At 34.7% G+C, this 15125-nt stretch overlaps 1 protein-coding gene across 1 annotated transcript in view; it reads left to right on the top strand.

The window, feature by feature from the left end:
* Positions 1–15125, top strand: part of LOC146592626 (dynein axonemal heavy chain 5-like) — a 164818-nt gene that overhangs the window by 42824 nt on the left and 106869 nt on the right. The window contains exons 33-42 of the mRNA XM_085310691.1: positions 1230–1341; positions 1656–1784; positions 3191–3390; positions 3540–3693; positions 6078–6344; positions 6552–6680; positions 7074–7289; positions 8861–9007; positions 10532–10704; positions 13579–13757. Coding sequence (XP_085166817.1) covers positions 1230–1341; positions 1656–1784; positions 3191–3390; positions 3540–3693; positions 6078–6344; positions 6552–6680; positions 7074–7289; positions 8861–9007; positions 10532–10704; positions 13579–13757 — 1706 coding nt within the window. The remainder of the gene's footprint in view (positions 1–1229; positions 1342–1655; positions 1785–3190; positions 3391–3539; positions 3694–6077; positions 6345–6551; positions 6681–7073; positions 7290–8860; positions 9008–10531; positions 10705–13578; positions 13758–15125) is intronic.

Raw genomic sequence — 15125 nt, 5'->3', positions numbered from 1 at the left:
AGTACATAACTTACAGAACTTGTTAGAAATTATTGCTGAGCACCAGACAAAAAAAAAGAAAAAGTAAGTTTAATTACCAATCTAAGAAATCCAATTTCCAAAATCCAATGTAAGACAAAATTTGTAAGAATGTTAGCTGTTGTGCCTTAGCATAGAAATAGCCAGAAACTATCTGTTAAAGCCTCATGACATGACAGAGTAAAATATCCCATTCTGCAGTGCTTTTCTTATATCACATTTGATACTATCTATAGTTGGATTCACGATGACAGACTGCATAGATTGTTGCAGTACTATGACAGTATGCATATGTTTGTATACCTCATATACCAGCAAGAATTGAAGAATTCACACATGTTCCAGTATTGTGTGACAAATCTGCCTTATTTTGAACTGTGAAAAATGGACAATTCCTATGAAGGAATTTTTCATAATAAGTTGGCTTTATGCCATTTTTCCTTCCTGCCGTTGAGCTGCTTAAGAATTGCTGTCAGTCTTTGATCCATATCTTTGGCAGATGAAAATTGGCATACCTATTAGAAGCAAGTAGAGCTGTGACAATTCACAGTAGCTGAGATTCTTCATTTTCGTTTTTTGTTCATCTTGAAATTGTGCATAAAGAAAGATTTTTTTTTTAAATATCTTTCAGCAAACTAGGGATAAAATAGGACTTTTCTGATTGAATCTGAAGTATTTTTCTGCTGGCAAACAGGTCATTTTTGGTACATTTTAGGGTGTACCTCATTTTGCTTGAAAAAAATGCATATTATTTAATTAATTTCCTGCCTTACAAAATTGGTTGTATTTTCAGCTTTGTAATAAAATACTGATCTTACAAAGGCTTAAGTTCAGACATGGATTTGAGTGTAAAGTTAACCTCATTGAATTCAAACTGAAATAGAAACCAAACCATTCTAATGTGATTTTTACCATCTTCAACAGTATTTCATGCCTGGTTTCTGATCAAAGAAACAATCAACTAGATTTTATGTTGCTAGTCAGAAACTAGGTTTTCATTTACAGTCTACTGGTCAACTGGTTGAAAAATGAGAATATATTGCACTATTAAATGGTTAACTGTGAGTATTTAGAATCTAATATTTCTTCTTTCTTTTTTTCTTCCCTTTCCCTTTTCTTTTGTTTTTTTTTTTTTTTTTTTTTTTTTTTTTTTTTTTTTTTTTTTTTTTTTTTTTTTTTTTTTTTTTTTGTTTTTTTTTTTGTTTTTAAAGAATCTGTAAATTACCTAAAGCACTGAAGGAATGGCAAGCTTTTCAAGACCTAAAGAAGAAAATTGACAACTTCACAGAAACCTGTCCTTTGCTTGAAATGATGGCAAACAAAGTATATTCAGCATAATAATTTACAGATAAGATTCACTTGAGAAATTGTATTTAAGATTATGTTGTAGGACTATAAGATGGTTCCTGCAATTCTTTTTTATAGATCGAAGAAGTTTCATTTATGGCAAAAAGTCAGTTATAGAAAAGTAAAACAAAAGACGTAATGTGATTAGAATTATTAATGCTTTAAATGGAATGGAGATTAAGACTGTTCTGAATTTGTTTAACAGTTGCAGTAGAAAACTATATGATCATTTGTATGTAAGAATAATACAACTTTTAAAAATCTTCTCTAATTCCTATGGATTTTTCTAGGCAATGGAGTCACGACACTGGGAAAGAATTGCACAAATAACTGGCCATCACTTTGATGTTTACTCTGAAAATTTCTCTTTAAAGAATGTAGTGGATGCCTCTTTATTAAAATATAAAGAAGATATTGAGGTATGTGTACTTTTCTGTTTGCTTTAATGATTGACTTGTGATCTGGGATTATGCATTTTTGGAATCCCGTGTTTCTGGTCAGCTTTCTAGCATAAACAAATTTGACTTTATTTGGAGAATTTATTTGAAGAATGGAGTTTGGTAGCTGATACTAACAATGATGGTTAGTTTATTTCCTTTTATCATAGAGAATAATTAAATAGATAGCTGGTATTACGTTAATCTTTCMATAGAAGGAATTCTGCTATTTTAAGAATAATGTGCTGCTCTTGTGCTTCTGTTTTGGAGTCTACCTATTTGTAATTTTTTCATTCTTTTAAGTGCCTCATCAGAGGGGAAAAAATACTTGGTATAAGTCTGATCTTGTTAACTGCTCAAAATACTTAGTTTCTTTGGAACACAGTAGAAATAGAGGATGTAGGATTAAAGGAGAACAGAGTTCTTTTGTTTTTCAAAACAGACTCTTATTACAAGAGCAGAGAAAGAAATGAGAAGGCTGATAAAATGCATACAGGGTACAAAGCTATTGCCTTATCCATTTTGAGGACAATTGTTATTTAGAAAGTATATTAGCTTTATGCTATTGATGCCTTTTGCAAGAACAAAATATAGCTAAAAATAAAGAAGAAAAAACACAGCAGTTTCTAACTTCCCTAGAATTGTGAATCTGTTGGCTAGGTCTATGGATCCTCAATAGCAGTGACCTAATTTATCTTGTTCCAACAAAGGAACACTTCTAAAACAAAAACATGAAATCATATCTCTGCTGTATACAGTTTCCAGACAAATGTTTAAGGCTTGTAAAAGGTTCAGCCTGATTGTCTTGTATTCATGGTAAGACTTTAAACTTGTGATGACACCCATTACACTCCTGAACCTGAATTTAGGGTATCCAATCTGAATATCTGCTCCATTTCTCTCTGATGCAATAGACAATTTTATGGCAGGCGTGTCCTTACAGTCTTCAGATATCAGCAGAAGGCCATATTGCCCATGTCCACTCTATTCTTGGACACTTTCCTGGTTTTGATTGGTAATGTGTATTTTTTGTAATCCCCTCAGTGTGGTGGAGAATTTAGAGGTATATTTGCCTTCAAATTCTAATACTTAAAGAGAGGCAGATTCTGCTTCCAGTTTCACTGCATCAGTGAATTTTTAAAAGTATAAAATAAAATAAGTCTTAGTGAAGATAGAGTATAGCCCTTAAAATAGTGTAGTTAAAAACAGTGCTGTAACATAATCTAGTATTGTAATATAATAATTTTGAAATGTTTCAGTGTGTATTTTCATTAGCTGCAAATTACACTGAAGTCTGGATCAGGCTGATGAATTTTAATTGCCTTTTTGAGTGTATGTGTGTGTATTAGCCTTAGAGGAATATCACTTAATAGTTTAATTTTACCTAGGATGTCTGCATCGGTGCTCTTAAAGAAAAGGATATTGAAGCAAAACTGAAGCATGTTGTTAGCGAATGGAGTACTCAGGCTTTTACTTTCAGCCAATTCAAAACTCGAGGAGAACTCCTTCTAAAAGGGTCAGATATATTGGAGAAAATAGCTTTGGTGGAAGACAGCCTCATGATACTGAGCTCACTCATGAGCAATAGGTACAAAAATTAATAAATATTAAATAATATTTATTAAATAATAAATATTAAATAAATAATAATAAATATTGTCTAAATCTAATCAAAACCAATAGTAAACAATGTTCATCTTGGGTTTTTTTTTCCCCCTTTAACTCATGTTCATACAGGTATAATACACCATTCAAGTCCACTATACAGCTGTGGGTCCAGAAGTTGACCAATACTACAGAAATAATTGAAAACTGGATTTCTGTGCAAAACCTCTGGATTTACCTTGAAGCTGTTTTTGTTGGTGGAGACATTACAAAACAACTGCCTCAGGTGTGTTGATTTATGATAACAATATCTTAATAGTAGTATGTTGTATCAAGACATTAGCCACATCACAGAATTTACTTCCAAGTGCATCTAATGATATAAAAGTTATGGGTTGTGCACAGGTAGTTCAGAGGGAGTTTTGCCAAACTGAGATCCGCGTGGTCAAACCACTTTAGAACTTAGTCAAATCTACAGAAACAGCATTTTTTATAATTCAGGCTGAAATGTCTTTGTTAGCTTGTCATATGAGTGAGCCATATGACTGCATGGGGCTTGGTATTACCTAATGGGACAGGACTTTTTTATCACTTCTCCCATGTTTGTAAACCTCTCTCACTCCTTATACATACATGTTTATAGGCTGTAAGTTATGTATTCATGCAATGACAAATTTTCTTTATGAATTCTATCCTTGGTAGGGTTCTGCATAAAGTCCAACAAAGGGGTTCTGTGAGACTTGGGTAGCCACAGGTATGGTAATGTGTGTGAACATTATAACATCATCAGAAGGCAATTATGCCCTTCCATGATGGCGATTGCAAAAAATTTAAGGAATGATCTGACTTTCTGCAGGAGAGAAATAGCAGAACAATAGTCATCTTCTCTGTTACCTGTCTCCTAATACTAGGAGAGTTTTATATGAGTTTAATATAGCAGAATTTAGTACACTGCATACTGCATTTAGTTCACTGCATAGTACACCGCATCAGCCAGTTCTATAATTTATCAAAACTAAGACTCTTGTCAAATTATTAAATACAATTTTTTTCAGGCCACATGGTTTCTAATTAAAAGTTTACACTTTCCAAAATTAACACTAATTTTTGTAATTTACATAAAGCCTGCTTAACTGTTATTTAAGATAATACATTTTTTTAGTTCATGAGATGTATTTATATTGTTAATGTTTAGCAGAGAGTCAATAAGCAGTTTTTGCAGATGAACAAATGCCAGAGCACAGCTAAAGCATTTGGTAAATGCTAAAGCAGTTATCTTGTTAGGATGATACCTGAAGCAATAGTTTGGAAAAAACCCTCTTTAAAGAGGGAGGAGATGGAAGAGCTTGATGGTGAAATAATCATAGACCAGTCAGTTTAATTGCATCTTCTGGATGAATACTGCAACAAATAAACAAGGAGTTTGTAAGCATCCAGTAGTTAATAACGAGGTGAGAAACAGTCAACATAGAAAATGAAAAATATTACACAGAGACAGAAATCATTAATTGTACAAGTACATGAAGGGAAAAACTGGCTAAGCAGCAGCTGTTTAGAGGAGGAGCCAGGAGTTATAAGGGATGTGAATGAGCCAGTCATGATGGTATATAAAGTGCAGACACAAAAGTGAAATGTATTAAGAGAAGTAACCAATAACTAGATTATCATACCCAATTTTGATTAAAGAAACACATAGACAAATTTGAGAGAGTATGGAAGAGGCTGAGAAAAATAAAGTTTTATCTGTGAAGCATGACACATAGGAAAAGATTCAACAAACTGGGCTTGTTTGGCTTGAAGGAGAGAAAAATCGAGGGCAAGACCTGTTAAGTTTTCATATGTATAAAGGCTGGTCTCAGCAGGAGAACAGCAATATGTTCTATCTACTCCTGAATATGATGAAAAGTAATTGGCTTTCAAGAAAGGTTTATATTAGGTATTAGAACAGAGTTATGAGTAGCAAGGATTACCTGGACAGGCTTCTGAATTTCCAGTTTTGAAAGTCTGTAAACGCAACATGGACGGATATTTGTCAAAAATGACATGGATATGATCCTGTCTTGTGACAGAGAAATAGACTTGGATGATCTCTTGATCTCTTCTCATCCTCTGATTCTTTAGGACCCCATTAACTTTTCTTCTATTGTATGGGAAGAAAGCTTTGAAAGTCAGTATATCCAACTTAGAAAAATACTTCTTCTTCAGTACTTTCAATATGTGAGAATTTGTTTCCTTTCACTTAAAATACTTTACAGGTGACAGTTTCAGAGTATTTATATTATTTGTGTTTGTTAAGTATTACCACTAACAAGATACTCCTCATAACCTGTATGGAGTAACCAGTATGTGACATTCAGTGTCACTATCAAGAAAACTGTCATTTGTGAGAAAGCTGATATTGGGGTTTTCTGATATGTAGTGTACAGACAATAGTGGGACCCACCATTAAGCGGAAGATGTTTTTCCAGAGCTGCTTCATTGGACTCTGTCTCTTGCAATTTGAACTTTGACCATTGTAATTATAAGTATTCACACATTGCTCCGACAGAAGAAATTCTGCAAAAAAGACTTGAGAGACAAACAGGATGTTAAATGGTACCTTGTCCTACAGAATTTTAAATTTTTTATGATTTGATAAACATGAGCTAATGCATTTTTCATGTACTTCAGGAAGCCAGAAGATTTCAGAATATTGATAAATCATGGCAGAAAATTATGCAGAAAGCCCATGAGACATTGAATATTGTGCAGTGCTGTGTTGGAGATGAGATGCTGGCGCAGCTTTTACCACATTTGCTGGAGCAACTAGAAATCTGTCAGAAATCACTAACTGGATATTTGGAAAAAAAACGGTTAATATTTCCGAGATTTTTTTTTGTATCTGACCCAGCTCTTTTGGAAATCCTTGGCCAAGCATCAGATTCCCACACTATTCAGGTACAAGTAATAACGCAATGTAATGTTCTTACAGTCAATATTGCTAAAGTGAGAACTGTAGAGAGTTTCCTGTTATGTAGATGAGTGAACTTCTTTAACTTGTGGAAAGATCTATAGAATTTTCTAATGCAGAATTTGAAGGTAAATTAAGAATGACATATCAGATCAGCTTATGGAGCTTATTTTGTTTTTCTGATTTTATTGTAGGCACATTTATTGAGTTTGTTTGACAATGTTAACCGAGTGAGATTTCATGAAAAGAACTACGACCAGATTTTATTGTTTGAATCTCAAGAAGGAGAACAGGTCAATATTATTGAACCGGTTTTAGCTCAGGTAAAGGAAGTGTATTACACTTTTTCATGACCTTATTTAAAGCAGATTTATGTTGTAGAGACTGACAGTTGCTGTGTGCTATTATTTGAGTAGCTGAGTGAAAGCCTTCAGATTTGAACAGCAAGAGTAAACTGCAGAAAAGATGGGACACTTGTGTAATTATGTAAAGATTATTTTAGCTGTTTTTCACCAGTACTGATGTGAAGTGCCCAGTTCACCTCTAGAAGCCAGGTGAGCCTGAGAATAATAATAATCTGTTAAAGATTAGAGAATAACGAAGAGGGAAATGGGAGCACCAAGACTAAGGGCTGGAAAAAGAAGTCACATACAGCTTTTGTCCTTGTGAATTATTCATAAACTAATTCTTTAAAAGTGCTTTCTTGTTTATTTCAGGGAAGCGTGGAATTATGGTTAGGTCAGTTGCTGAATGGAATTAGGAAAACAGTCCACGCCATCATTAGACAGGCATCTGTAGCCATTAGCGACTCGGGATTTAAGCTGTATGACTTTCAGGCAATGTTTCCTGCACAAATAGGACTTCTGGGAATTCAAATGATCTGGACCAGAGATGCAGAGAGTGCACTGAACAGTACCAAAACAGACAAAAAGGTAGTACTTAATGAACTTTGGTGATTAATTAAAAACGTTTTTAACATAATGTGACAAGCTAATATTGAAATGTAGGAAAAAGCACAAAATGCTAATGAAGTAACCAGAATGACAAGTAAACCAACAGGAAAACAGAATGATAACATGTCTTAAGAGGTCATACCTTCCTCCCTACTTCCCACCATGACCTTTTAAATAGTTCCTTATCCCGTGTCTTTTACCTATGTTCTGTCAGCATAGCCATTTTAGGAAGGGACAAGCTGTTATTCTGGGAATATGGGTAATCTCATCCTGTTACTTTCCCAAAATGAGATTTGGGAAAAATCAGGGACCCCCTGTATTTGGGGAAATAAATGTGCTTCATGGGTGTTGGTCTACTATAACAGGGAATATTAGATTTTTCAGTTTTTGAGGTCTTTCTTAAGGGGAGGGAAAGAATAGGAGCCATTTAGGGAGACACTGGTTCAATCTCAAACACTTGCTAACACCAAAGTGTTTTCAATAACACTAAATCTGTGAAGGAGGAAGGAGAGGATATGAACTAGAGAGTTTCAAATTACCATTAATTAACAATATGTAGTGAGACTGGGCTAAGAACTGCTAACACCATCCTATCGCAAAGTAAATGCAGAGGAAAGTAACATGCTGTACTGTGATACTTAATTAAAAGAATAACTCTAGTCTGAGGAGACCATTTAGCGCTGTATTTTCTACATTATATAAATATTTAAATGAGCATAGACCTCTGTCTATTCCATTCAGGTTCATATTGTAACTATACTCAAAGATGCTTTTGCATGACTTAACAACATCTGTTCACGTGGGTCAAAAAGTGTGGGTATGTTGTGTTTAGGGGATGTTATTTCTGCATTAGTTCTGGAGTGTTTTTAACAGTTGTTTCTCAGCATACAACATGAGCTTTAGATTTGCATATGTTCACAGAATACTAGTATGATCATTCCCTTACGTATTTGGAACAGGAATTTATATGAGTTGTCCTTTGAGACCTCAGCCTTCTATGTTTTATTGTGTACCAGGAAAGTCACTGACAGAGGCTGATGCTATTTACCTAGGTGAACATTGTTTTCCATGGAATTTGGAATAGAACCTGGTCCACAAAGGAAATGATTATTTCAGGCATTGATATTTAAAATTGCAGTAGACTTTCTTCCTCCTTTGCATAGGGAATGAGATAGATCTTTAGGTTAATGTTCCCCCTAAAGAGATTATATTGGTTGGACTGATGTGCAATCCCAAAAGCAAAGGTTGCTGGTTCTGAAAATACACAGGGATGCCATCAGCTAAAGATATAATATACATTATAAGGGACAGCAGTCCTACAATAAAATCTTCTCATGTGACCTGTTCACATAGGTGTGACTTTATTGTTACAGAATGCATGTAGGAGGGGCAATCTGCCGAACCTGGTTGAGGCCTCCAGACCTAATAAATACAAAGCAAACTGGCAGTGTCGTGGGTCCCTATATTTGCAAAAAAATTTTTTTTTATTCTAAACACTGGAAGAGCAAAGGTGTTTGTATTAATATGACCTTTCTTGCTATGTGGAAAAGGTAATGCATGCAACAAATCAGAAGTTTGGGGGTCTTTTAAATGATTTGATTGACATGACAACACACAACCTGACAAGAATGGAACGCACAAAATACGAAACTTTAATCACTGTTCACGTACACCAGAAGGATATCTTTGATGATTTGGTAAGTTTTTGAAAATTTTTAACAAACATCCTGCATGGAAGTTTTTGTACATATGAAATAATTTATAACCAAATTCACTGTGAGCAGAAGGGTTAACATTTTAAATTAGTATTCTCTCTGATTAAAAGCTTAATATATTATGTAATTGAAATGTAAAAGGAAAAATTCATTTAGTATTGCTATCAGTCTTATGATTTCTAGCATGATCTCTGTGTTGATTTAAGGTAGTAGTTGTTGAAAGATTAAGTGGTGAGGCTTGGTATATTTGAAAGGGTAACAATGGTAACCAAATGGATATTTTTAAATTGACTTTTTATAAGTGAATTTCATCAAGCTTCTTTTAGATAAGTATTTTGAATATATGAAGCTATAATTAGAAAAATGGAAGTAAAATAACTTTTAAAAATGTTGAATCATGCAAAAGTCAGTAATTCAATACTGTATTAATTTATGCATATATATTAGAAAGATAAATATTAAATGCTCATGTAAAGAAAGGCAGAAAATAGTGAAGAAAAATGCTGAAAGTTAGGAAGAAAACTACCAGCTTCTAAGTTAAGCATGGGGCTATATCCTCTACCCATAATTTTAAATTCATTTTCATTATTATTTTCTGAATTGGACATTTCAACATCAATTTATTTAATGCCATATTACTGTAAAATTAAATCACAGAAGCAAATTGGTTAATTTTAAAGGGCCTTACGTGAAATAAAAACATAAGACATGAAAAATCAGGGACAAGTCCAAAATTGGGGAAAGTATCCTTGATTGGTACATCTAGTATTATTCCTTTTTCTCAAAACATTATTTCACCAGCTAAACCTGTCTTTTTGTGATTAAGAACAAGTTCAGAGAAGTGGGTGATAATCCAGCAAAGACCTGATTAGGTTCATATGGTGAAGAGATTTTTGGCAGGGATCAGGCAAGCAGGGAACACATGGCACAAATATACCTCTCCTTCATCTTAAATAGACCATGTCTACAATGCTAAAAAGCGAGATTACAAGCTGGTGGATTTGAGATCATGTGTGTCAAAAATTAGGAATTAAGGTATATTAATCTACAACAAATATGAACATCTGTGTGACAACTCCAACTGAAAAGTGCATTCCAAATAAACAAAAATACAGACTTGCATACAATACATTTTAGCTTTGCCCACTACTTAATATTTCTGTGAATAAGAGCATCAGATACTATGCTGTGTAACCAGTATTTATAGGGCTTTTTTTTTTCTAATGGAGCTTTCCATCAGTCTTTTTCAACATCTCTGTAATACTCAATTCAAAATCTCTGTAGACAGTTTGGAGGAAAATCAAAGTAATTTTCACAAGATCAGAGCATAACATAAGTCCCAGAAGAGAATTCTGGATGTCTTGACTCCTGCCTAATTCTGTCCTCATTCTTCTAGCTCTTGCTATTTGAGTTATGGATATTAGACATTTCCTCTGTACAGAGAACAGAAGATAGATTGCTATACTGTTTCTTTTCTGTATTAATAATTTTTCTCTTCCATTATAGATCCGTATGAACATTAAATCTCCATCAGATTTTGAATGGCAAAAACAGTCTCGATTTTACTTTCTTGAAGATCTGGACAAATGCATTATCCAAATTACTGATGTAGAGTTCACCTACTGCAATGAATACTTAGGGTGTACAGACAGACTTGTTATAACTCCTTTAACTGACAGGTAATCATAAAAGGATTGCAGTGTATATCACTAAGGCTAAGACTTAGAATCATAGAATCATAGAATTGGTAAGGTTGGAAGGGACCTCTGGAGATCATCTAGTCCAACCCTCAAACGAGTGGCCCATATGGGGATCACACCCATGACCTTGGCATTATTAGCACCATGCTCTAACCAAATGAGCGGTTTCCTTTGAGTCAAAATTCTTACTTTGTTATGTACTACAGTGTTGTAGTATCGGTGCTGAACAGCAGAAACTAGTGCTTATGTATTCAGTTAGGGAAAACAGGCACCTGTATGAGGGGCCCTGACTTACCTTTGAAAGTTTGGAATGGATGTGCTGCGGTAGACACTGACAAACTTGTGCTCGAGATAAATATAGCTGAATGCTATATACTTCACCAGCCTGAACAGAGTAGATCTACAGAACAGTATGCTGCTGCATTCAACATACTGGTGGTTGCATCTGAATCTGGAATTATGGCAAATGAAATCATTTGAAGTCACTTAGAGGAAAAAGTAGTAAGTCAGGTCATAGTGCCAAATAACTGATATAAGTATGGTTTATACCAAGGCCTATGGAGAATTATAGGACTGCAAACAGAAACACAGGCTCTGTGTGAGCAAAATATAATGAGAACTTTCTACTGCTGGAGAGTTGTACAGCACACTATAAACTGTATTAGATGGATATTTTCCTAAAGTACTTGCTAGTGCTTTACCTTAAAAAAAAAAAAAAAAAAAAAAAAAAAAAAAAAAAAGTAGATGAATTTGTTGTGTCAGATGCAGGTAGAAGTAGTGTCAAAATACTGTGCAGCCTTAGACATATGTTGTGTGAAGAGTGGCTGCAGGCTATTGAATTAATGTTGGAATAGTCTTTGCAGTCACTCTCTGTACTATTAGATTTTATTTAATAGTGAAATTTCAGACTTTTGCAACTTACTGAACCAGTATTTTTGCCTAGTGAGCTATTTAGAGATCCAAATTTCTTTGCTTGGCTACCTACATAGAAGTGTGACTTTTAATATATAACATACACATGCCAAATTCTCTAATATTTACCCGGAATTCTTGTGCTAGATAGAGATATGTTTGCAGCAGTAAGTTTGCAGGTGATTAGTGGGGACTGCATCGCTACTATACAGACATTTTTTTTTGCCCACTAAGAGAGGCATTATCAAGAAAACACTGTCATTCAGAATTTGATCAGAGAATGAAAATCCACTCTGATTGATTAGGGATTGTTCTAGGTGCTATATCACAAGATACTGAAAACTGTCACAGGATGATATCATTGAAGAAAATGAGTCTTCTGAATGAGTTTAAACAAAACAAAAAGAAGAGGGGTATCTGTCTCTGGACAAACCTACAAGAGCCAAACAAGATGTGCATGACTGGTGGCTATCCACTGCCAAATACAGAAAGAGCATTTGTGGAACTCCGTGAAGCAAGGATGTTTTTTAGTGTTAGCATAGGGAACTTATATCTATAAGTAACACTGCATAATAACAGAATTTATTACACATAGTGGTGTTTTTCAATTTCAGTATTTGCCAAGTGGATTTGTATCACCTTTTGACAATTTTCAGGAAATAACATCTGTGCTTTTCATTAATCAGCTTGAAGTCAAGTGCTGCTTGGCTAATAATTTTATGTTCAGAAAGATTCCTGAAGCACATGATAAATATGCACTGACTATACTACAATGTATTAACGTAATGGGAGTGATACTGAGTGCTCCTAAACATCATGTGAAACACAAAATTGTGTTTTCTTGAACATTAAGTTTCTGCAATATACTAAACCTAATACAAACCAAAAAAACTAAAACAGATGTTATTTTCCTTCTTAGGACTTGCATCATGTATACAGTTTACTCTTTCCTAAGTTTCAGGAGCAGAATTATTAGGAACATTACTTTTTCATAGTTACCTGAGTGCCTATTAACTGGTTACTGAGTATTGAAGTGATAAAACGTTATTACTGCTATTTTGTTAAAATGAGTACTATATTATTTTATAGGAAATTATACTAGCTGGTATCATCTGTTCCTTTTTCAGTGCAGATTTCCTCCCCTTGCCAGATATATCATAAAGCCACTGAGGATCACATGGCCTTACTGAGATTTTGGAGGGTTGTAGGTTGGAACAGCTCTCTTCCTGTATCCTTCATTAGTCTCCATTTTCTCAGGATACTGAGACCCAACCCTGGGATTGTTAACTCAGAATGGTGGCTGAAGCAGAAGATGGCCATAGGAATTCTAGATCTCTCTTCTTTTTTCTCCATTGCCCAATACAACCTTCTCTGACATCCATTTTCCTCCTGGAACTCAAACACATCACATACCTGGCAATATTGCTCTGGTTTGGCATCCAGGTAGGGAAAGGGCAAGGACAAGAACTGCTTCTAGCCTCCATACCTTCCTACTGTCAGATCAGTCAGAGGGGCTATCTTGTGTACTCTGGGGAGAGCATTGGTTGATAGGCAAAAAGGCAGAAACAAAGTTGATCTAGGTGGTGCAGAATGAGGCTGAGTCATAGAAGTAAGGCATAGGATTAGGGTGAAAATACCACAATAGTCTAGTATTGTGATTTTGGTATTATTTACCATTTTGAACTGCTCTGGACTTTTTCTGGGTTGTTGCAGTCATCACTGTGCTACRTGCATGCTTATCTGTTGATGGAGTAAAGCTAGTATCCGTTAACCGAGCTTCACAACATACAAAGGCAGTGACTGAGGGCTTACCACAAGGAAACACATTCATTTCAGTTCCTCTCCTCAGGTTTTTGTAATACAGTTCCTGTGGTTACATGAATGGACTTCAACTAATTAATAGTTGAAGGAGATTAACAGAGTTCTCTGTTCTGTCTCTAGGTGTTATATCACTCTGGCACAGGCCCTAGGCATGAGTATGGGTGGTGCACCAGCAGGACCTGCAGGGACAGGAAAAACAGAGACAACTAAAGATATGGGCAAATGTCTAGGAAAGTATGTGGTTGTTTTCAATTGTTCAGACCAAATGGACTATAGAGGATTGGGCCGTATCTRTAAAGGTAAGAAATAATTTGGTTTGTTCATTTTAGACTCACAAGTTTTTGTCTTGTCACCAATGAGTTAGTACATGATTTACCAATGTATGTTTGTTTCTCTGTTCTCTATTTGAAGTAGAGTCAGTTCTGGTGGTTGGAAGGAACTCAGATTCTACTTATTTTCTACTTTTCATTTTTTTCCTTTTTTACCTTTACCTTTTTTTTTCCTGTGACATCTCCTCTTCCCTCCCCCATTCCAGTTCTGTTTTATCTCTTCTTTCCAACCCCTACCTTCCTCCTTTTCTCCGCATGCCACATTTTCTTTTCACACTCATCTTAAGTACTTCACTCTATCTGCCATCTTGTGCCTTTTCTTCTCTATTTCCTCTTATTTCCAGTTACCAGCTTTTCCTGTTATTTGATTGCTCCTCTTTTCTTTTCTTTTTATTCCTGCTTACTTTCCAGTCTTTCTTTATTTCCTTGGAGGGTATTTCATATTCCTGTGTCAAGCAACATACACGAAACCAGAGCTCAATGATTTTGTATAAAAGAGAAAAAAATACCAAATGGAAACATGGAAAATGAGATATTGGTCAAACTGATAACTTTTCATGAGAAGCAGAGCTCTGAAGTCAGTTCTGCAAGCAGACATGATAATTTAGATACCTGTGAACTTCATTGTGCCTCTTTTTGCGAATATGGGGGTTATATGCATTGGTACACAATAGAACACCACTACTTTCTGAACATTAAAATACAGCAATTCCTGAAGTTTAAAATATAACMCGGAGATAATTCCTATTTTTAATTAAGCAGCCAGGATTGCTGGCCAAGATTTTAATAGAAACAACTTTTGCAGCTACTTTTGTCTTTGACTTTTTRTTTAAAAGCTTAATTGAAAGATTAAGAGTATCCAATTTTAAACTTCTCAGACAGATAGAAAGCCTGAAACTTATGCCACATATGGATTAGAATGATTTTATATTTTAATTGTGAAAAGATTTTCCATCTTTTCTCTCTTAATTTCTCTGTAATCTTAATGGCTCTGTGTGTGGCAGAGTTAGGTCAAGACGACTAATATTTGGGGAAAAAAATGAAAAGAAGTACTTGTATTGACTTCACTGCATTACCTTTCTTTCTCCTAATCCTTTTRTTCTTTTGTAGATACTTTTCAGGCCTCATTAATTTGTTAATTATCTTTAATTGCCATATAATAAAAAGGAAATATGGAAAGGAATAGAACAGAGAGGGAAGAAAAAAAGGAAAAAAAAGTATACTGTTTATAATGTTTTTCTAGTCATGGCTCTGAAGGTCTAGTAAAGGTTGGGTATCTGTGAATTCTGCAGAAGGGCCTGCTTCTCAGTTATTGAACACCCAAAAGATGAACATCAT

This window comes from Rhea americana, unplaced genomic scaffold, assembly GCF_003343005.1.
Source record: "Rhea americana isolate MKP2758 unplaced genomic scaffold, rheAme1 scaffold_323, whole genome shotgun sequence".
Classification (NCBI taxonomy): Eukaryota; Metazoa; Chordata; class Aves; order Rheiformes; family Rheidae; genus Rhea; species Rhea americana.
This window is presented reverse-complemented; position numbering and strand designations above follow the sequence as displayed.